Here is a 15,541-nt window from a genome sequence, read left to right on the forward strand (position 1 = left end):
TTAGGTTGGATGTCAGGAAAAACATCTTTACAGAAAGGGTTGTGAAGCACTGGAATAGGCTCCCCAGGAAGGTGGTTTAGTCACCATCCCTGAATGTTTTCAAAACCTGTTTGGATGTGGTGCTCAGGGACATGACTTAGAGAAGTGTTGTTAGAGTTGCGGTAGTTTGGTTAGCTTGTGATTGGACTCGATGATCTTTAAGGTCTTTTCCAAAGCAATTCTATGATTCCAAGACAATATGGTGGGTGTGGGAGGACAGCCTGGCTGAGACTGGCAATGTGTTCTACAGTCTTCAAAATGGTATGAGATCTGGTGTTAATGTGTTGCAAGAGAAAGGTTGTCTTCTTCTCTGGCCTGACTCTGGAAGTTTGAGCCTTAGGCTTGTTCAGTGTCATGATGTAGCAGTCAGAGTTCATGCTTTGTCATAGCTCAAGGAAATCTAGATAGATCACCCCTTTCCTATTACAGAAAGCGGGGATGTATCACTTTATCTGTTGAGGGCTGTGTTGGATTTTTTTTCTTCAGTAGGGAAGAAATCTTGAATAGGGAACCAATAGTGTTTTCAATAAAATCTGAACTGTAGGTATGGGCAGATGAAGACACTGATTAATTTTTCAGGACTCCCTAAGCATAATTTAGTTTTTTTTTTTACTAGAATGTTGTGTTTATGCTAGAAGTAATGCAATAAGTAGAAAAAGACTCCACTGTCTTCAGCAGTGCAGGAGCAAGACCTGATTTCAGATTATGACTATGAATACTGTACTTCTACACTTTGTTACTCTGTTTGTTGTAAATTACTGTAATTCTTATCCTGGCATCTGAACACACTGTTATAGTACTCTCAGTGGTTTTTGACTTGATAGGAACATAAAACACTGTCCATGGCTGAGCTGATCTCTGGTACATATCAATAGCATACATATCAATAGCAATATCTTCTTTGTAACATCAAACTTTGTGAAATATTTAAGATGGAGATGCAAATGATTTTTTCAAACAAAATTTTTTCTGTCTTGCACATAGTGTTTCTTAAACTGTTATAGGGACTCAATCTCTTCATATTTCATTCTATGTATCTATTGTCCACCTATCCCCTACAGTGGCTTTCTGTTTATTCTTGGAATAATTTTCATTCACATTTTCATTGTTTCAAATATCGAAGAATTAGAATATGTAAGATGATTACATCAAAAATATATATTCTTTCCAGAAAAGAGAACTGATGATGCGATTAAGACACCAGAATTGGAGTTACTTCTACTTCTGAGATGTTTAATGATCTGATGTGAGTCACTTCACTAGTATACAGGATGCTTCTCATCTGTTATGATATACAAGGTTTAAAGATGGTGGAACTACAGTGCTATTAGCTCCTGCTGAGGTACATAGTACTTCAAGAGTCTGAGTAATGGACTGGAGAAATAGAGGTAATAGCCTGACTCTGTTTCCTAGAGTGTTTGGGTCCTTCACAGAATAGCACAAGAGAATCCATTAGAAATGAAATGGTTGTTGATAAAGGAAGTGTCATCTAGATTAAATCTTTTCTCTTGAGAGACTGCAGGAATATTTTTTATATTATGGTGCAACTTGGAAATTCAGCTGTAGACAGTAGAGCTCCAGCACATGTATTTGTGCAATTGTCAAATGGGTAAAAAGGAAAGAAAAAGAAGCTGTCATATCTACTTGTGAGATGAGCGAAAGGGAACAGACTTTTGTAGAGATTAAGAGGTGTAAAGTACATCTCAAGCTGAATGTACAAAATAATCTTTAAGCATTTCTGTTTAACTTCAAGAAAACCATTCTCCAAAATCAATTGGCTTAATTGATTGGTGTGGTTTTGCTGGAACAACTGAGAGCTAAGCTGGCAGCCACTGATTCAGTGACATACTGAGCAGGAAGGTAACAACTGCTTGGTAGAGCGCTGTTCTATATGTGTGCTGTGAGGAGTTTAGTCTCCAAAGTTCCTGGAGCAGAGGGTTTCCAAAGCTATTAGATTGAAAACAGATAATATGACTTGGTTTAAATTAAGCTTCTGGTGAAGAGAATTGCTATGTATTTTAATATCTAGAATGCAATGAATAATTAATACTATCATAACATGTGAATATACTATAAATATAGTGTTGAAAATATCTAACAATTGATGAACCAGAGAACAAGGTATGGAAGAATGAACTATATATTAGATAAGTCCTGCAGAACCAGTATGTTATTGCTGTCTCACTTGGTTGTATCTTTACATTTGGGGATTACTTGAGTAATCAAGAAGTTATAGTGTCAGATATCTAGTTAAATTCTTATAAACTTCATCTGGAGTTGCATCAAATATTTAATCATTAGCTTTATTCGTTCTGATAGAGAAACATCCCAGAGTGTCTCCTTAAAGTGCAGTGGGGACCACTTAGAAGCTGAAGCTCAAAGCTATCATAAGCAGAATCACATATATTGAAAAAGCAGCAGAGCTTACTGTGCTGTAGATGCCATTATGTCACTGGGGGAATTTTCAGGCATGTTGAGCAATCCTGAGAGTTACAGGCATGGGATAGTCTGTATCATTCGTTCAAAGACTGACGAAGTGATTTCTCTGCTTTCTCTGCTTCTGTTCTTCAGTAAAAGGAGGAAGTTAGCTTTATGCACATGTGAAACCTGCATGTTATTTTAAACAGCTACAGTTTACTGCTTATTGTTTTTATATATAGACCTGGTTTTAATAGCCTGAAAAGCCTACATGGCTTCCTCCCAGCCCCTTTTGCTGAATGATTTAAAGAAATACAGGACTTTCTTGAAGGAGTTTGTTTTCAAAACTCTCTTCTAAAAGCCAGATAATGTTGTCACATATCCAGGATTTCTCTTTAGAGTGTATATAAACACATTTTATTAAGTTCTGAATTGACTTTTGTTCCAAAAAGTCTATTCCTACTTTTTATAGTGTCGTCTTGGTTCCACATTAAGTGATACACTGAGTGTGCCATAATATTGTGGCTGTACGTGTATTATGTGTGTAAACACAGTGCCTTTAATCTGCAGGTCATTTTATGTTTCTTATTCCTGGTAAAGAGAGAAAACAGAAGTTTTCTAAATTCTAGAATTTCTGAATTCCAGCTTGTTTTACAACCTCAAAATATACATAGAATTCATTTATTTTTTTTAATCTATTTTATCAGTCATTATTACCCTGAATCCAGCCATGAATTTTTTCTTGCAGTTTTCCTTGTACAGCTCTGCATTTATAAATTCCACACATATACCACATATATATTTTTTTTTTTAATTTTTTTTTTCCTTTTTTCCATGAAAGCCATCAATTCTTTATGAAGAACATTCCCTGAACAACTCGTTTTCTTGCAAAATATGGAGATTGGGAGTTTGGAGTATTTTTAGAATTTCAGGTTTAGTACCGTACTACTCTGACCCAGCCAATTTTTACAGGCAGCAAAAAATGCTTTACGCATGCTGAGGCATTAAAGTGTAAGGGTGCCGGTGAGAAGTAATTTAGATTGAAGTTGATTTCTGTTATCTTTACTGTAATCATTGTGTTGAAGTATCTTATTCCTAACATGAATTTACAGTAGGGTCTCTTGTCAATAGGGCTCTTTAATTACGCTGGGATGCGCTAGGGCTTGGTACTATGAATAATCTCCCATTACCTTATGTCCCCCGTGGTAAGAACTTAATTTATATTTTGTGAAAGTAAGGTGATTGCATTCAGGCTTGGAGCTCCTTGGCAGTTCAGTGATCCAAACTCTCATACTTCTTACCTTCTCAACACTTTGTTACAAATAAGGTGTATCATCATTCTCACTAAATATATTTGCACCTATGAATGAGACTGATGATTAAGAGGAAGGCATTTCTTCTCCAGAGCTCAAGTACCTTGAATTAATTCTTAGCTCATCAAAGGCAGGTAAATTGGTAAGATATTATTTATCTTGGTGTCTCTGGTCAAATCGTCATGTACTGACATCTAGTATATAACAGTGTTTATGAAGTGAAAAACACTTTCTTACTCTAGTTAACCCATATGGTGTGGCATTCTTGTTGAAAATTGCTGATACTTCTGTTTTCTGTACCTTCTGCCTTTCCAGCTCTTTTTGCTTTTATAGCTCAACTCTGATGTAGTACAGCAAATTAGCTTTATGTATTCTGATGGGAAGAATATTTTTTCCCTTATAATTCATCCTTTATTGTGTGTCTTTTTTCAGAATTAAAATGTGATTTCTTCGTTGCTAATTTTCTTTACTATTTTTATACCTCTTTGATCAAATCCTTGGCTCTCGTCTCCAACACTCGACTGTATTGCATATGCAAAATGTTTCTTTGATAGCATGCCTGTTACCCTATCATCTCATTCAATGCCAACAAAACACAGTGCTGCTGTCTTGACTCTTCCTATCGATTATGGAAGGGTCTGTTTTGACTAGCAACTTCCAGTGGTTATAGTATTCCTGCTACTACTACTCCCCAGAATGTTTCAGACATACAAATACATCTATGACATTTTCTGCCCTTACTTCAGTACTTTAATAGAAGAGCTAAAGGTTGTGTGTATCAGAGCTAAAGGTCACAAGTATGTATGGGTTCCTGTAGATAAAACAAGTGCATAAATATCTATACTTATTTTAAAAAGTTAATGATTTGAAAGTAATTTGGTAAAGATTGATGGGACAGGATTTATTGCTGAGCAGGAACACAAAATGCCTCCAGCAAGGTGTGATCTGGGTAGCACAAAATGTATCATCATTCTGATCAGGACTTTCCTATGAGTTTCCTGTTGCAGCCAGTTGGTCAAAATTAGTTGGACAAATGAAACTAGCTATAGTCCTTCTGAAGGGACAATGAAATATGCTAACAGATTATTTCCATCTCTTTCTTACATGAAAGGTGACAACAACTATACTAGCTCACATAAAAAACTCATATAACATCGTATTTTATTTGTAGTCCATAGAAACTGCAGATGAGAATGTACCAGACTGGCGATGATATATTCTAGGATGCTGTAGGTCACCTTCTTATGTAGACTGGTTTAATACTGTGCTTTAATTATCTCTTTTCTGGGTAACCAGAAAGTCATAGTCTACTTAAGTGATTCTAAGTGATTCTCGTATGGATATTATTGATTATTCTTTTTTTTTTTTTAGTATCTTTTCAGTTCTACTGCATTCTGCTCTGAAGTGGAAAGAGTAGGCTTTTAGAAATGGAACACTCAGTGGAGTTTGTAATGGCATTTGTATAGCACTATATTCTACTTTTTCTCTATTCCTAGCATTCAATTTACTTTTTTTTGATTGCTACTGAACATGGAGCTGAAATTTTCTTAGAACTATCTATTATAACTTCAAGATCTTGTTTCTATGTGGTAATAACCCGTCAAGCCCACAACTATCTGTGTGAAACTATTTTTCCCATGCACATTACCTTACATTTACCTGCAATGAATTTCTTTTTTCATTTTATTACTAGTCACTCAGCATCCCTCATTCTTCAATGTCCTTTTTTTCCTGCTGGCCTTCATTTTTACTACCCCAAGTAAATCATATCAGCATGAAACTTCATCATTTCATTGTTTATTTCTCTTGTTTTTCTGATGATGATCACTCTAGCCCTAGCACAGTTTCCTCTGTGCTACTCTGAGAAAACTGACCATTTAATTCTGAGCTTTGTTTCCTGTGTTCTGACAGGTTATATGGACACAAGAGAACATTGCTTTTTGATCACTAACAGTGAAATTTTGATTTAGAAATTGTTAATGAAGCCATTTTAGGATTTTCATTCCTTGAATAACTGAAAAGTTTGCCACCTCGCTATTTATTCCTTGGGTGCTCTGAAACATGAATATTCCCAAAATGTTTTGTAATAGGGTAACAGACTCTACAATTCTTGTCTGCTTATTGTCACAGGGAGTTCATGGTTACTGGTAATTGCTATTGATAAATTAATTTTCCTATATGTTTTCTTGACAACATTAGTTGAGTATATATGGGGTTGGTTTGTTTGTTTGTTGTTTGGAAAGTGCAAATAAGTAGGGAACACACAAGAACCCCACTGGCAATAACCATTATTTTGATGGGGAGTATGCTGCTATCGGAATTTTCAATCAAATGACACAAATCTAATTAGCTACTGTTATTGCACAGAATTTTATTTTTATATTCTCTTTTCAAAAAAGGGATTTTCTAATTTGCACAATCTCTTGTGCAGATGTGCCTTTGTGAAATATTTTGTATTTGAAACTATAAATAAGCTGCTACAATCATATCTTTGATTTAAAATGTATGCATTCATTCTGGAATTTTAAATATTGATTCTTTTAATTCTATTCCTAATTTCTGTAGTGATTCTCAATTAAGAAGCTGACAACATCTTGATATATTATTCTTTCTACAGTCTTTCAGTATTTTGTTACTTGTTGAGCATGACATAGCTATTTTTTATATATATCACGTGCTTGATGTGGAGGTGCTGCATGCACCAACAGCTTCTGCAGTTTCTACTTTTGTTTTTGCTTCAACCTCTCCTCTCCCTCCTTTGATGTTTAACTGGCTATGTCAAAGACCAGCTTTAACGTGGAACAGCTGTGTAATCTTGGATAAGACCACTGTGAAAAGAGTTATGTGAGAAAGTGCTGCAAGAAGCCTTGTCAGATGTTTATGCTTTGCACATCTTCAGTGAGTCTACAGGCTGCTGGCCTGTTCCAGTAACTTCCCCATTTTAAATCTATCCTACACCTTCATCCTCTTATGAATTTCCTTGTTGGAAAGTTGTGGTGGGTTGTTCCCCATTGGCAGCCATACTCCCACCCAGCCATTCCCTCATATTCTTACCTAAGGGAACAGGGAAAGAAAATAAGAAGAATGCATGTGAGAAAGGCAATAGGGTGACCTGAAGACAGCAACATGCCTTACCAATCACCATTGCAGGTGAAATAGACACAGCTTGGGGAAATTATCTCTTATATATTTATGTAAAAGTTTGTATACATATATATGTATATATATAATTACTTGTTCTGGTATTGGGGAATTAAAATGAGGAGAAACAGGTGATTCTTTTATGATAAAGATTGAAAAAGAAAGTCAAATAACCTTTGTCCCTACCCCATCCTGAATTATAGAAATTTAAAATACGTTTTTTTTCTTTATATTCTTCTTCAATTTTTTAATTAATAGAGGACTCCTATTTTTTTTGTACACACAAACTTTTATTTGGGAGGGATGGAGTCTAGAAGATGATTCTCCCCCTCCCCTCCCCACCTTTTGGTCTTTGTAAAGTATTTCCAGTATTTCATTTCTTACACAGGCGTAGCATAAACACTAATCATCCAAATTCCAAATCTTATTTTTCTTTGTAGTCCCTGATATAATGACAGATCCATTTCATTTTTTTTCCTAAACAGTTGTGTCTTTATCCAACAAACACATTCTCAAATTGTATTTGAGTCTCAAGGAAAGGAATTTCTTCAAAATTCAGTCTATTTGATATTGTTATCTTTACTGCAGAAATACCATAGCTATTTGTCATATATGTGGCAAAGAAAAATGTGTTCTTGTGTACAGCATCACCAAGGAGGATTAATCTGGCATAATTTTAGAGGTTGATAATGTAGATATCTGCAACAGACCTAGAAGTCCTAAACTTCCACAACAGAGAGAAGTAGACTCTTCTAGGCACAATTTATCTGATATATTTATATCTTTTTATATCTACTTTAGAATGAATTGTACTGAACCATAAAAGTGTGTGTTTTTCTCAGTAGAATAGAACATGACTAGCTTACATGAATCTGTCAAATGAAAACTATTTTCATGGTCTGAATTAGACAAGCATCATAAATAATAAATATCATTATCAACAGGTAGAAATGTTTTATAAATGTATTTGTGTGCATATCTGTGTCTTGGGGGGAAGTCCTGTTCTGTGAAATCTTGCAGGTAAAAATGAACAGTTAAAAAGTAGAAGATTAAAGGTAGAAGATGTAAGTTCTATTTTTGGAAAACAAATGGAAAATATAAAGTAATTTCTTATGTTCTTTTTTATTATCGTTATTTTATCTTTTATTCAGAAGTCAAACCTCCACACTTTATTTAAATTCGGCTGTTTATGGATACTTTAACTACTTTGAGAATACTGGGTGTATATAAGGATGTTTTTCTTCCTGTTGTTTTGGATTGAGCAAAGTCCTTAAAAGATTGTTGAAAAATACTTTTTTCACTTCTATGTATTTTTCTTAATGTGGTATAAATTGCTAAAATAGTCTGAGAGGTCTATGACAGCCAATCTGCATTTCACAAATTGTAACTAGTCTAAATGTAAATATAATGGAATGGGAAACAATGTTAACATTATGCAGTTTTGAAAAACTTTCCCATAGCTGTGTCCTCTTTTAAATAACTTTTACAGGAAAGAATCGGTAATCATTATCATCTATATGAAAATGCAGTTCAAAGGAAAACAGTAGATTAGCTCCTAATATCCCTATTTAGATTTTATTCACTTTAACAGCCGTGTGGATGATAATGGGTGTTTTGACTGATTAGAGATTTCAGAATCAGATCTCTAGTCATTATGAGTAATGTTTTCTGATTAACTAGTCAAGCATATCAAAATAATTGGTCTATGCTATCACTAACATGTATAAAGCTCCCAAAGCATGTTCATCATTAACTACACAGAAAAAAAGGAGGTCATTCTGGTCCTAAAAAGCTTAAAAATCTAAGTGGGCAGCCAGTACAAAACACTGGGATAACCATCAGAGAATGCTACTTTCTCTTTTGTATAGAAATAGTAAAAGGAGGGAACACTGTTAATACTTTCTGTAAAGAATATTTGGTGAGAAAATTAGCTTTGAAGAGGTAAAAAAAAGAGAGAGGGTATCTTATTGGAATAAGAAGTCATGTTTATGAATGGATCATAAACGAACAGCCTTTTGCATTCATATATGTATATATTATTATTATTATTTTATTATTATTTTTTTTCCTAGCATGAGCTTCATGAGTAAATTAACATGACTGAGAAAACGATCAAGAATTTTACAAAGACTGTAGTCTTTAATAAATGACTTAGTCTACTGGTATTCTGCTGTTATTAAGTGAAGTCTCTAAAATAGGTTCTTTACAGAATTGTTATTAAGCTTTTATCTTAAAAACCTTGTAGATCATATATGTGCAAATATATTTACACATATTAAATGTTCCACATAAGAAATCTCACAGGCTAGTTTGCATTCAGCTCTGGTGCCCCATGTGTAAGAACAGCATGTCCAGAAGAGAGCCACTAGGATGGTAAGAAGAGGGATGGAGCACCTCTCCTCTGAAGGCAGGCTATGAGGCAAAAGAGAAGATTCAGGGTAGATCTTATATTACAGCTTTCCAATATATAAGGGAGGCATACAGGAAAGACTTTGAGTGACATTTTACTGGAGAGATAGGACAAGGGTTAATGGTTTTAAAATAAAAGACAATAGTATTAAGGAAGAAAATGAGTGTGGTGAGTCATTGGAACATGCCCCTTCTCTGAAGATGGTTGAGGCCAGGTTGAATGAGGCTTTGGGCAGCTTGATCTAGTGGAGTGTCCCTGCCTATGGCAGAGGATCTTGGAACTGGATGATCTTTAAGGTTCCTTCCAACCCAAGCCATTCCACGTTTCTACATTTATTGATTTTGCATGTTCACTTTTGTAAAATCTTTGACAATTTATCATGGTACTGTCATTAGCAAACAGGAGTGCAAGTAAAGAAAAGTTTATAGTGAGGTTTCTGTGAACTTGTCTACTAACTTGTAAATTGGGAATAGTAAGTAGCAGTCCATGATCAAAATGGATCTGCCCATATCATGTTAATCAAAACACTCACTAATGACCAGGAAGATGAAATAGACGGCATCCTTATTAAAAGTAATCTGTAGACATCACCAAATTAGAAAAGAATGCTAATAAACTGGATCACAGACTTGGAACACAAAGCTACCATGTCAGGTTGGAAATCTATTCTGAAAAATTCACAGTGCTGCTCAGAAGGGTCCAGCACAGCATATTGTACTCAACTAGCAGTAATCAGCAACACAGATACAGAATGGATAAAGAGAGGTGAAGGAGACAAGGGTTTGGAGGTTGATTTTTAGATTGTAAAATGAATGGGAGCTGATTAAATTACATACATAATGGTCAGCAAAGTATTGTGCTAGAGCTGGTAAAAATGTATGAACTTTGAGGTGTTTTAAAAAAATAAAGAAGCCAATTGTTCTCAACAGTAAAAAGACTTCAGATGGAATATTTAGACAAGACTGGGGAGCTATACCTAACACCCTTTAAAGAATACTTCAAGAAGATTTTTTTTTGCAAGGATGACAATATCGACATTGAATAGCCCAAGAAATGGAAAACTAATGTAAAATAATGCTACAAAGAGGAAGAAAATGAATTGTTTTCCATGTTCATGTTGGCAAGTAGAGGAAGACATGGTTGATGGTTTAATTTCATTAGAGATTATTAAAACGGAAAATAGTGTGGTGTTAAATATATTGATTGAAGTGCTAGAACAGATCACCACAAAAAAAGGATTGTGAATTCTCTATATCTACAAATGGGAGGTGCTTTTCCTGGCAAGAAGATGTTCCTTTGTTTATTCCCTGAAAGATTCAGTCCTATTAGTTTTCTCAACAAATGCAAAGAGTATTTAAGGTAAGCTGGTATAGCTAAGCAGTTTTTTGCTATGTTGGATCTAAGTATAAGGGAAGTTTACTGTTGCAGATGGAAATTTATTTACCTGCAAATTTATCATGTCTGAATGTCTTTAGTTTGACATCCCAAATATGATTTCTTAAAAAGCCAGCCTCTGATCTTGTGCTGAAAAATACATGTCTACCTTTTAGAAATTCAGATTTGTAACGTCAGTTTACTGATTGCATATTTTTCAGTTTATGGTAAATTAATTAAATTACTTTTAATTTACTGTTTATGTGACTCTATGAAAAACTGTAATTACTTTGACAGTAATTACAATTTTTCATAGAGTCACAGAAACATAGAATGGTCTGGGTTGGAAGGGACCTTTAAGATCACCTGGTTCCAACCCCCCTGCTGTAGGCAGAGGCACCTCCCACTAGACCAGGTTGCTCAAAGCCCCATCTAGCCTGGCCTTGAATGCTTCCAGGGATGGGGCATTCAAAATGTCATTGGGCAATCTGTTTCAGTGTTTACCACATTCACAGTAAAGAATTCTTTCTAATGTATAGTCTAAATCTACCCTCTTTCACTTTAAAACCGTTTCCCCGTGTTTGGACCTAATATAACGTCCCTCTCTAGCTTTCCTGTAGATGCCTTGGTACAGGACGGCTGCTATGACATCTCATTGGAGCTTTCTTTTCTCTAAGCTCCTTTTCTAATCAGTGGGAACTTCACCAGACCTTTCAAATATGTTGGATATCCTCATCTATACCCAGGTGGAGCACAATGGACTCAAGATGGTGTTTTCTGCTGCCTGTCTTTCCTAAAGAGTTTATACCCATCTATTCCTACATTCCAGATGTGAGAGCCATCTCACCATTTGTTAGTGATGCCAATGACATCATAGTCCTGTAGGTATGCACATGCCCTGTAACTCTTCCTGCTTGTTCCCCTTACCAGACGACTCAGGTTTAGTCCTCCTGATTAAATTGGAAAACTTGTTGCAAAAAATGATCTGCTCCTTCTCTGAAAGATGAACCCCACTAGTTTCATCATTTAAATAGCTAAAGCCCTGTACATGGCACCACTCCCTTAGCCAGTTATTGCTTTTCTTTATCCTGTTGTTGCACCATCTTTGAGGATAAGCACGATATACTGTTAGAGATGCAGAGTAATTGAAATTGCTATTAGAAAATAAGAGCAGATACAATGCATTCAATTGTCCTTCATCCACCCATGTATGTAAATGCAAACAGATCAGTGGTTAAAATTTGAATTTTGTTTATTTATTGTTTTAATGCATACCTTGCATAGTAGAATTAGCATTTAAGGGGCTTCCATTTTTTCACACTTGTAATTTGCTGCGTTTGCAAATTCTTGCTGAGTACCAGTGTTATAAAATATTAATGGAAAGCTTTATGAAAACCTATAGACCATGATTGAATGAGGAAAGATGAGGTTGTAAGGTTGGTGCTGCAGCCATTTGAGTGATTACTGGCATGGTGCTATAATTGCAATTCCTATTACTACAGCTACATCAAGCTGATTCCTTGTCTTTGCAGATTCCTTTGTCCTCCTTTCTTTCAGTTCCCCTCTGAAAAACCGTTCAAGGGGATACAGCCTCAGTGAAGGGCGTTGGTGAACTTCATAATGATATTAGTGAGTCAGTAAATACTTTAATTCTTGTCATCAGTATTGTGTACTAAGCCATCATTTAGCCTCTGTATGTTTTATTCAGTCCTCCCTACTCCTGGTGATGCTTCTCAGGACATTCACTTAGTAAAGTAACTGTACTTGGTGGTAGTGAGATCACCAAGTCTGCATAGAACGCTGAATGGCTTGCTGAAAATACTCATTTCCCCCTTTCTCCCAGAATCACAGCATTTCTCCTGCAGTGTTCTGCCTCTCCAGCAACCACGTTGTAGGAGATATTTCATAAGTTATTCTGGGTGTCTGTGTTGCTTAACTGCTGAAATTCACTATACTATAAATTTGTTTTTTGTTGTATTTCAAATTTCTGCATGAATGATGTGCATAGGGAGTACTTTTTATATTCACGAAAAAGCAAAATAATATGGGGAAAAAAAACCAAACACCTAAATAAAATAAATATTGAGTTAAGGTAGTCTATTCTTGCAGGTGGTAAATATCAAGCTAACAGACAAGATTTATCCTCTGCAGTAAATTATCAGTGTGTCTAATTTTAGACCTTTTCCATGACTGCTGTGTTTTACTGCAGTATTCAGTCATGATGACTTATGCTGTACTATCTTGTGAATATTTTGCAGAATATTATCAATAAGATAATTTTATCTTTGGGTGCAGATGGAATGAGTTTAGAACACAACTAGGCAGAAAGCAGTCAAATTAGATTTCAAAGCCCATGCAGAGCAATGGAAGAGCAACGGTGATACCAGAATTAAGTAACAGGCTCAGATCTCACTGTCTGTTGCTGAAATTGGGTTGTGGCCTCACCTCGAGCACTGTCTGCTGGCTTGAGCCCCTAAATATCAGAAGGATATAAAACAATTAAAGACCATCCGAAGGAAGGCTACGAAGATGGTGAAGGGTTTAGAAGGCTTTTTTTTTTCATATCCACCAAACAAATCTTATAAACTTTTCATGCAATTTGAACTCACTAAATTGCGTCCAATGAAATTTAGATTACAAGTAAAATGCAAATTATGGAGAGCCAGAGTAATTAATCTCATACATCATTTGCCAAAGATTACAGTCAGTTTTCATCAGTCATGAGCTCAAGCTCAAGATAGGATGCACTTTCAGGGAGTTGTAGTGTAGTTCACTTTATGTATTGATAAAGATGCAGGAGTTACTGGAACAAACACATTAAATATATTATGAAAGAAAATCACCATGCTGTCTTCAGGCCTTAAAATCAGTATTCAAAAATACATATATATGTATCACATACAAATAGAAACCTTTCATTACACTCTGATACTGACGTTGACTATAAATGGTTTTGTTTGTTTATTTTCCTTCCTGGCAGGTGCAGCTTGTTACAACAGCTTTTATGTTTTTTGCAAAAGTTCCTGCCAAGCTGTGAAACCTGGGAAACTGAGGGTCCGATGCAGTGAATGTAAGCAAGGCACACTCACACTGGCAAGGGTAAGTGTTTCAACTTTTCAGAGCATATCAGAATTATTTACATTGTTCTGTCTTATCCGTTTGCATATATGTGGTGTTACAAACAGGCATTTTTACTTAAATCTTTCCTGCTGTTTATGCTTGAAGAGTAATTCAAAGCTTTAGGAAGATTTCATTCACTTATCTCCGTTATTTACAGAACAAAGTAGTAAAACATTGCAGACTGTAACTGCAATTCTGTAAATATGTTCTCAGGTTTATATTTTAAGTCCTAGTGGTTAACCTGGAAGTATTCATAATACATGCAACTAAGGAAGCGATTAAGGGTTGATATTGCATGTGTTTATACAAAGCTTGGAACGGTGTTTAAGGCCACAGAAAGACCTGAATTCAGCACTGCTGATTTTGAACGTTATGGAATGAGACAAGGAGGGATTAAGTGGCTGTGCGGCTGAGAATATTAATCTCTCCAGCTCAGTCACTGTATGTAAGGTCAGGGAAACATTATTATGCCAGGATAGAAAGTCAGTAGGAGAACTGTCAGGCTTGGTTTTCATTCTAAAATTGGACAGTGTTGTATTTACAGTAGCATGTAGTTTTAGAGATGTTTTTGCTGAATGTTCTGATGAATTTCACTAGTTGTGCTACTGAGGAAAGTGTGTCGTTCCTCATTAATAAATCCCAATGTTTGTCAGCCAGCTTTGTTATGTGAGAGAGTTTAGATTTTACAGATGAGAGAACTTTACTGTGCTTTATATTTTGGGGACCTTTCTGTGATATTTGATGCATATTTAAGTGTTCAAATTTGTCTTTAGATGTGGTTTAAAGGGTTTATTTTCACTTTCTATATTCTTGATGTAGCCCAGTATTTCTGTGTCATTACACAAAATAGCACAGTGAAACTTTAAAAACCCAACTCCTGTAATCTCATTGAAATAATAAACTGTATCAGTGCTTATACACATGTAAATCAAAACTCCACAACAAACCCCCTCAAGATCTGTGTGCTATTCTGGACTGAGTATTCCTAGACTCACAAGTGTTGTATTTTGTGGTGTTTCAAGTGAACGTGTGAAATGGCATTTGTTTTCTCCAAAATGTCTTATTTAAATATTGGTGAATAGTGTAGACTTAAATTACATCAAATCAAGATAGAGGAGAAGTGGTTTTTAATGTACATTTCCAATGGTGTAATATTCAGCGTGAATATAAACGCAGATAACAGCTTGTTCAGATGAAAATAAGTAGCCCATGCTGCTGAAAGACATTATCACTAGCTGGGCTTATACTCTATATTGCAGGGTCTGCACAGAACATGCATCTTCTCCTAGACTCAGTGGCTTCCCTAGGAATGCCTACTCTTTTGGAAATCTTCCTATCTGTGGTGTTAGGTTTGGAATCATTATGTGTCTTGTATTAAGTATACGTACTACACTTAGACACTTCCCAGTTCTTACAGCAGTACTTGAATAGTATTCTTCATTTTGTCTCCAAAGAATGTTCCATGACTCCACTATAGAAACCCTACTATAAAAGCTACAGATTGACACATTTCTAAATACATTTTTAATATGTGACTGTTTAGAATGCATGTGCACCTACATTCTCTTGGCAGGTCAACACAGGCAGAAAAATTAGCACTTCAGGTTTTTCTTACTTTCTCCCCCAAAACAAAGAATACCTGTTACTATTCTTTTCCTCTCAAATTTCAGGAAAATGAAGTAGTTGACAACAGTTAACATGCTTTTCCTACAGTCTGAATGGCAGT

At 35.5% G+C, this 15,541-nt stretch overlaps 1 protein-coding gene across 1 annotated transcript in view; it reads left to right on the forward strand.

Moving 5' to 3' along the window:
• PRKN (parkin RBR E3 ubiquitin protein ligase) overlaps positions 1-15,541 on the forward strand; it is a 504,333-nt gene that overhangs the window by 89,031 nt on the left and 399,761 nt on the right. The window contains exon 3 of the mRNA XM_032443533.1: positions 13,676-13,794. Coding sequence (XP_032299424.1) covers positions 13,676-13,794 — 119 coding nt within the window. The remainder of the gene's footprint in view (positions 1-13,675; positions 13,795-15,541) is intronic.

The sequence above is a fragment of the Coturnix japonica genome, chromosome 3 (genome assembly GCF_001577835.2).
Source record: "Coturnix japonica isolate 7356 chromosome 3, Coturnix japonica 2.1, whole genome shotgun sequence".
In the NCBI taxonomy this organism is placed as follows: domain Eukaryota; kingdom Metazoa; phylum Chordata; class Aves; order Galliformes; family Phasianidae; genus Coturnix; species Coturnix japonica.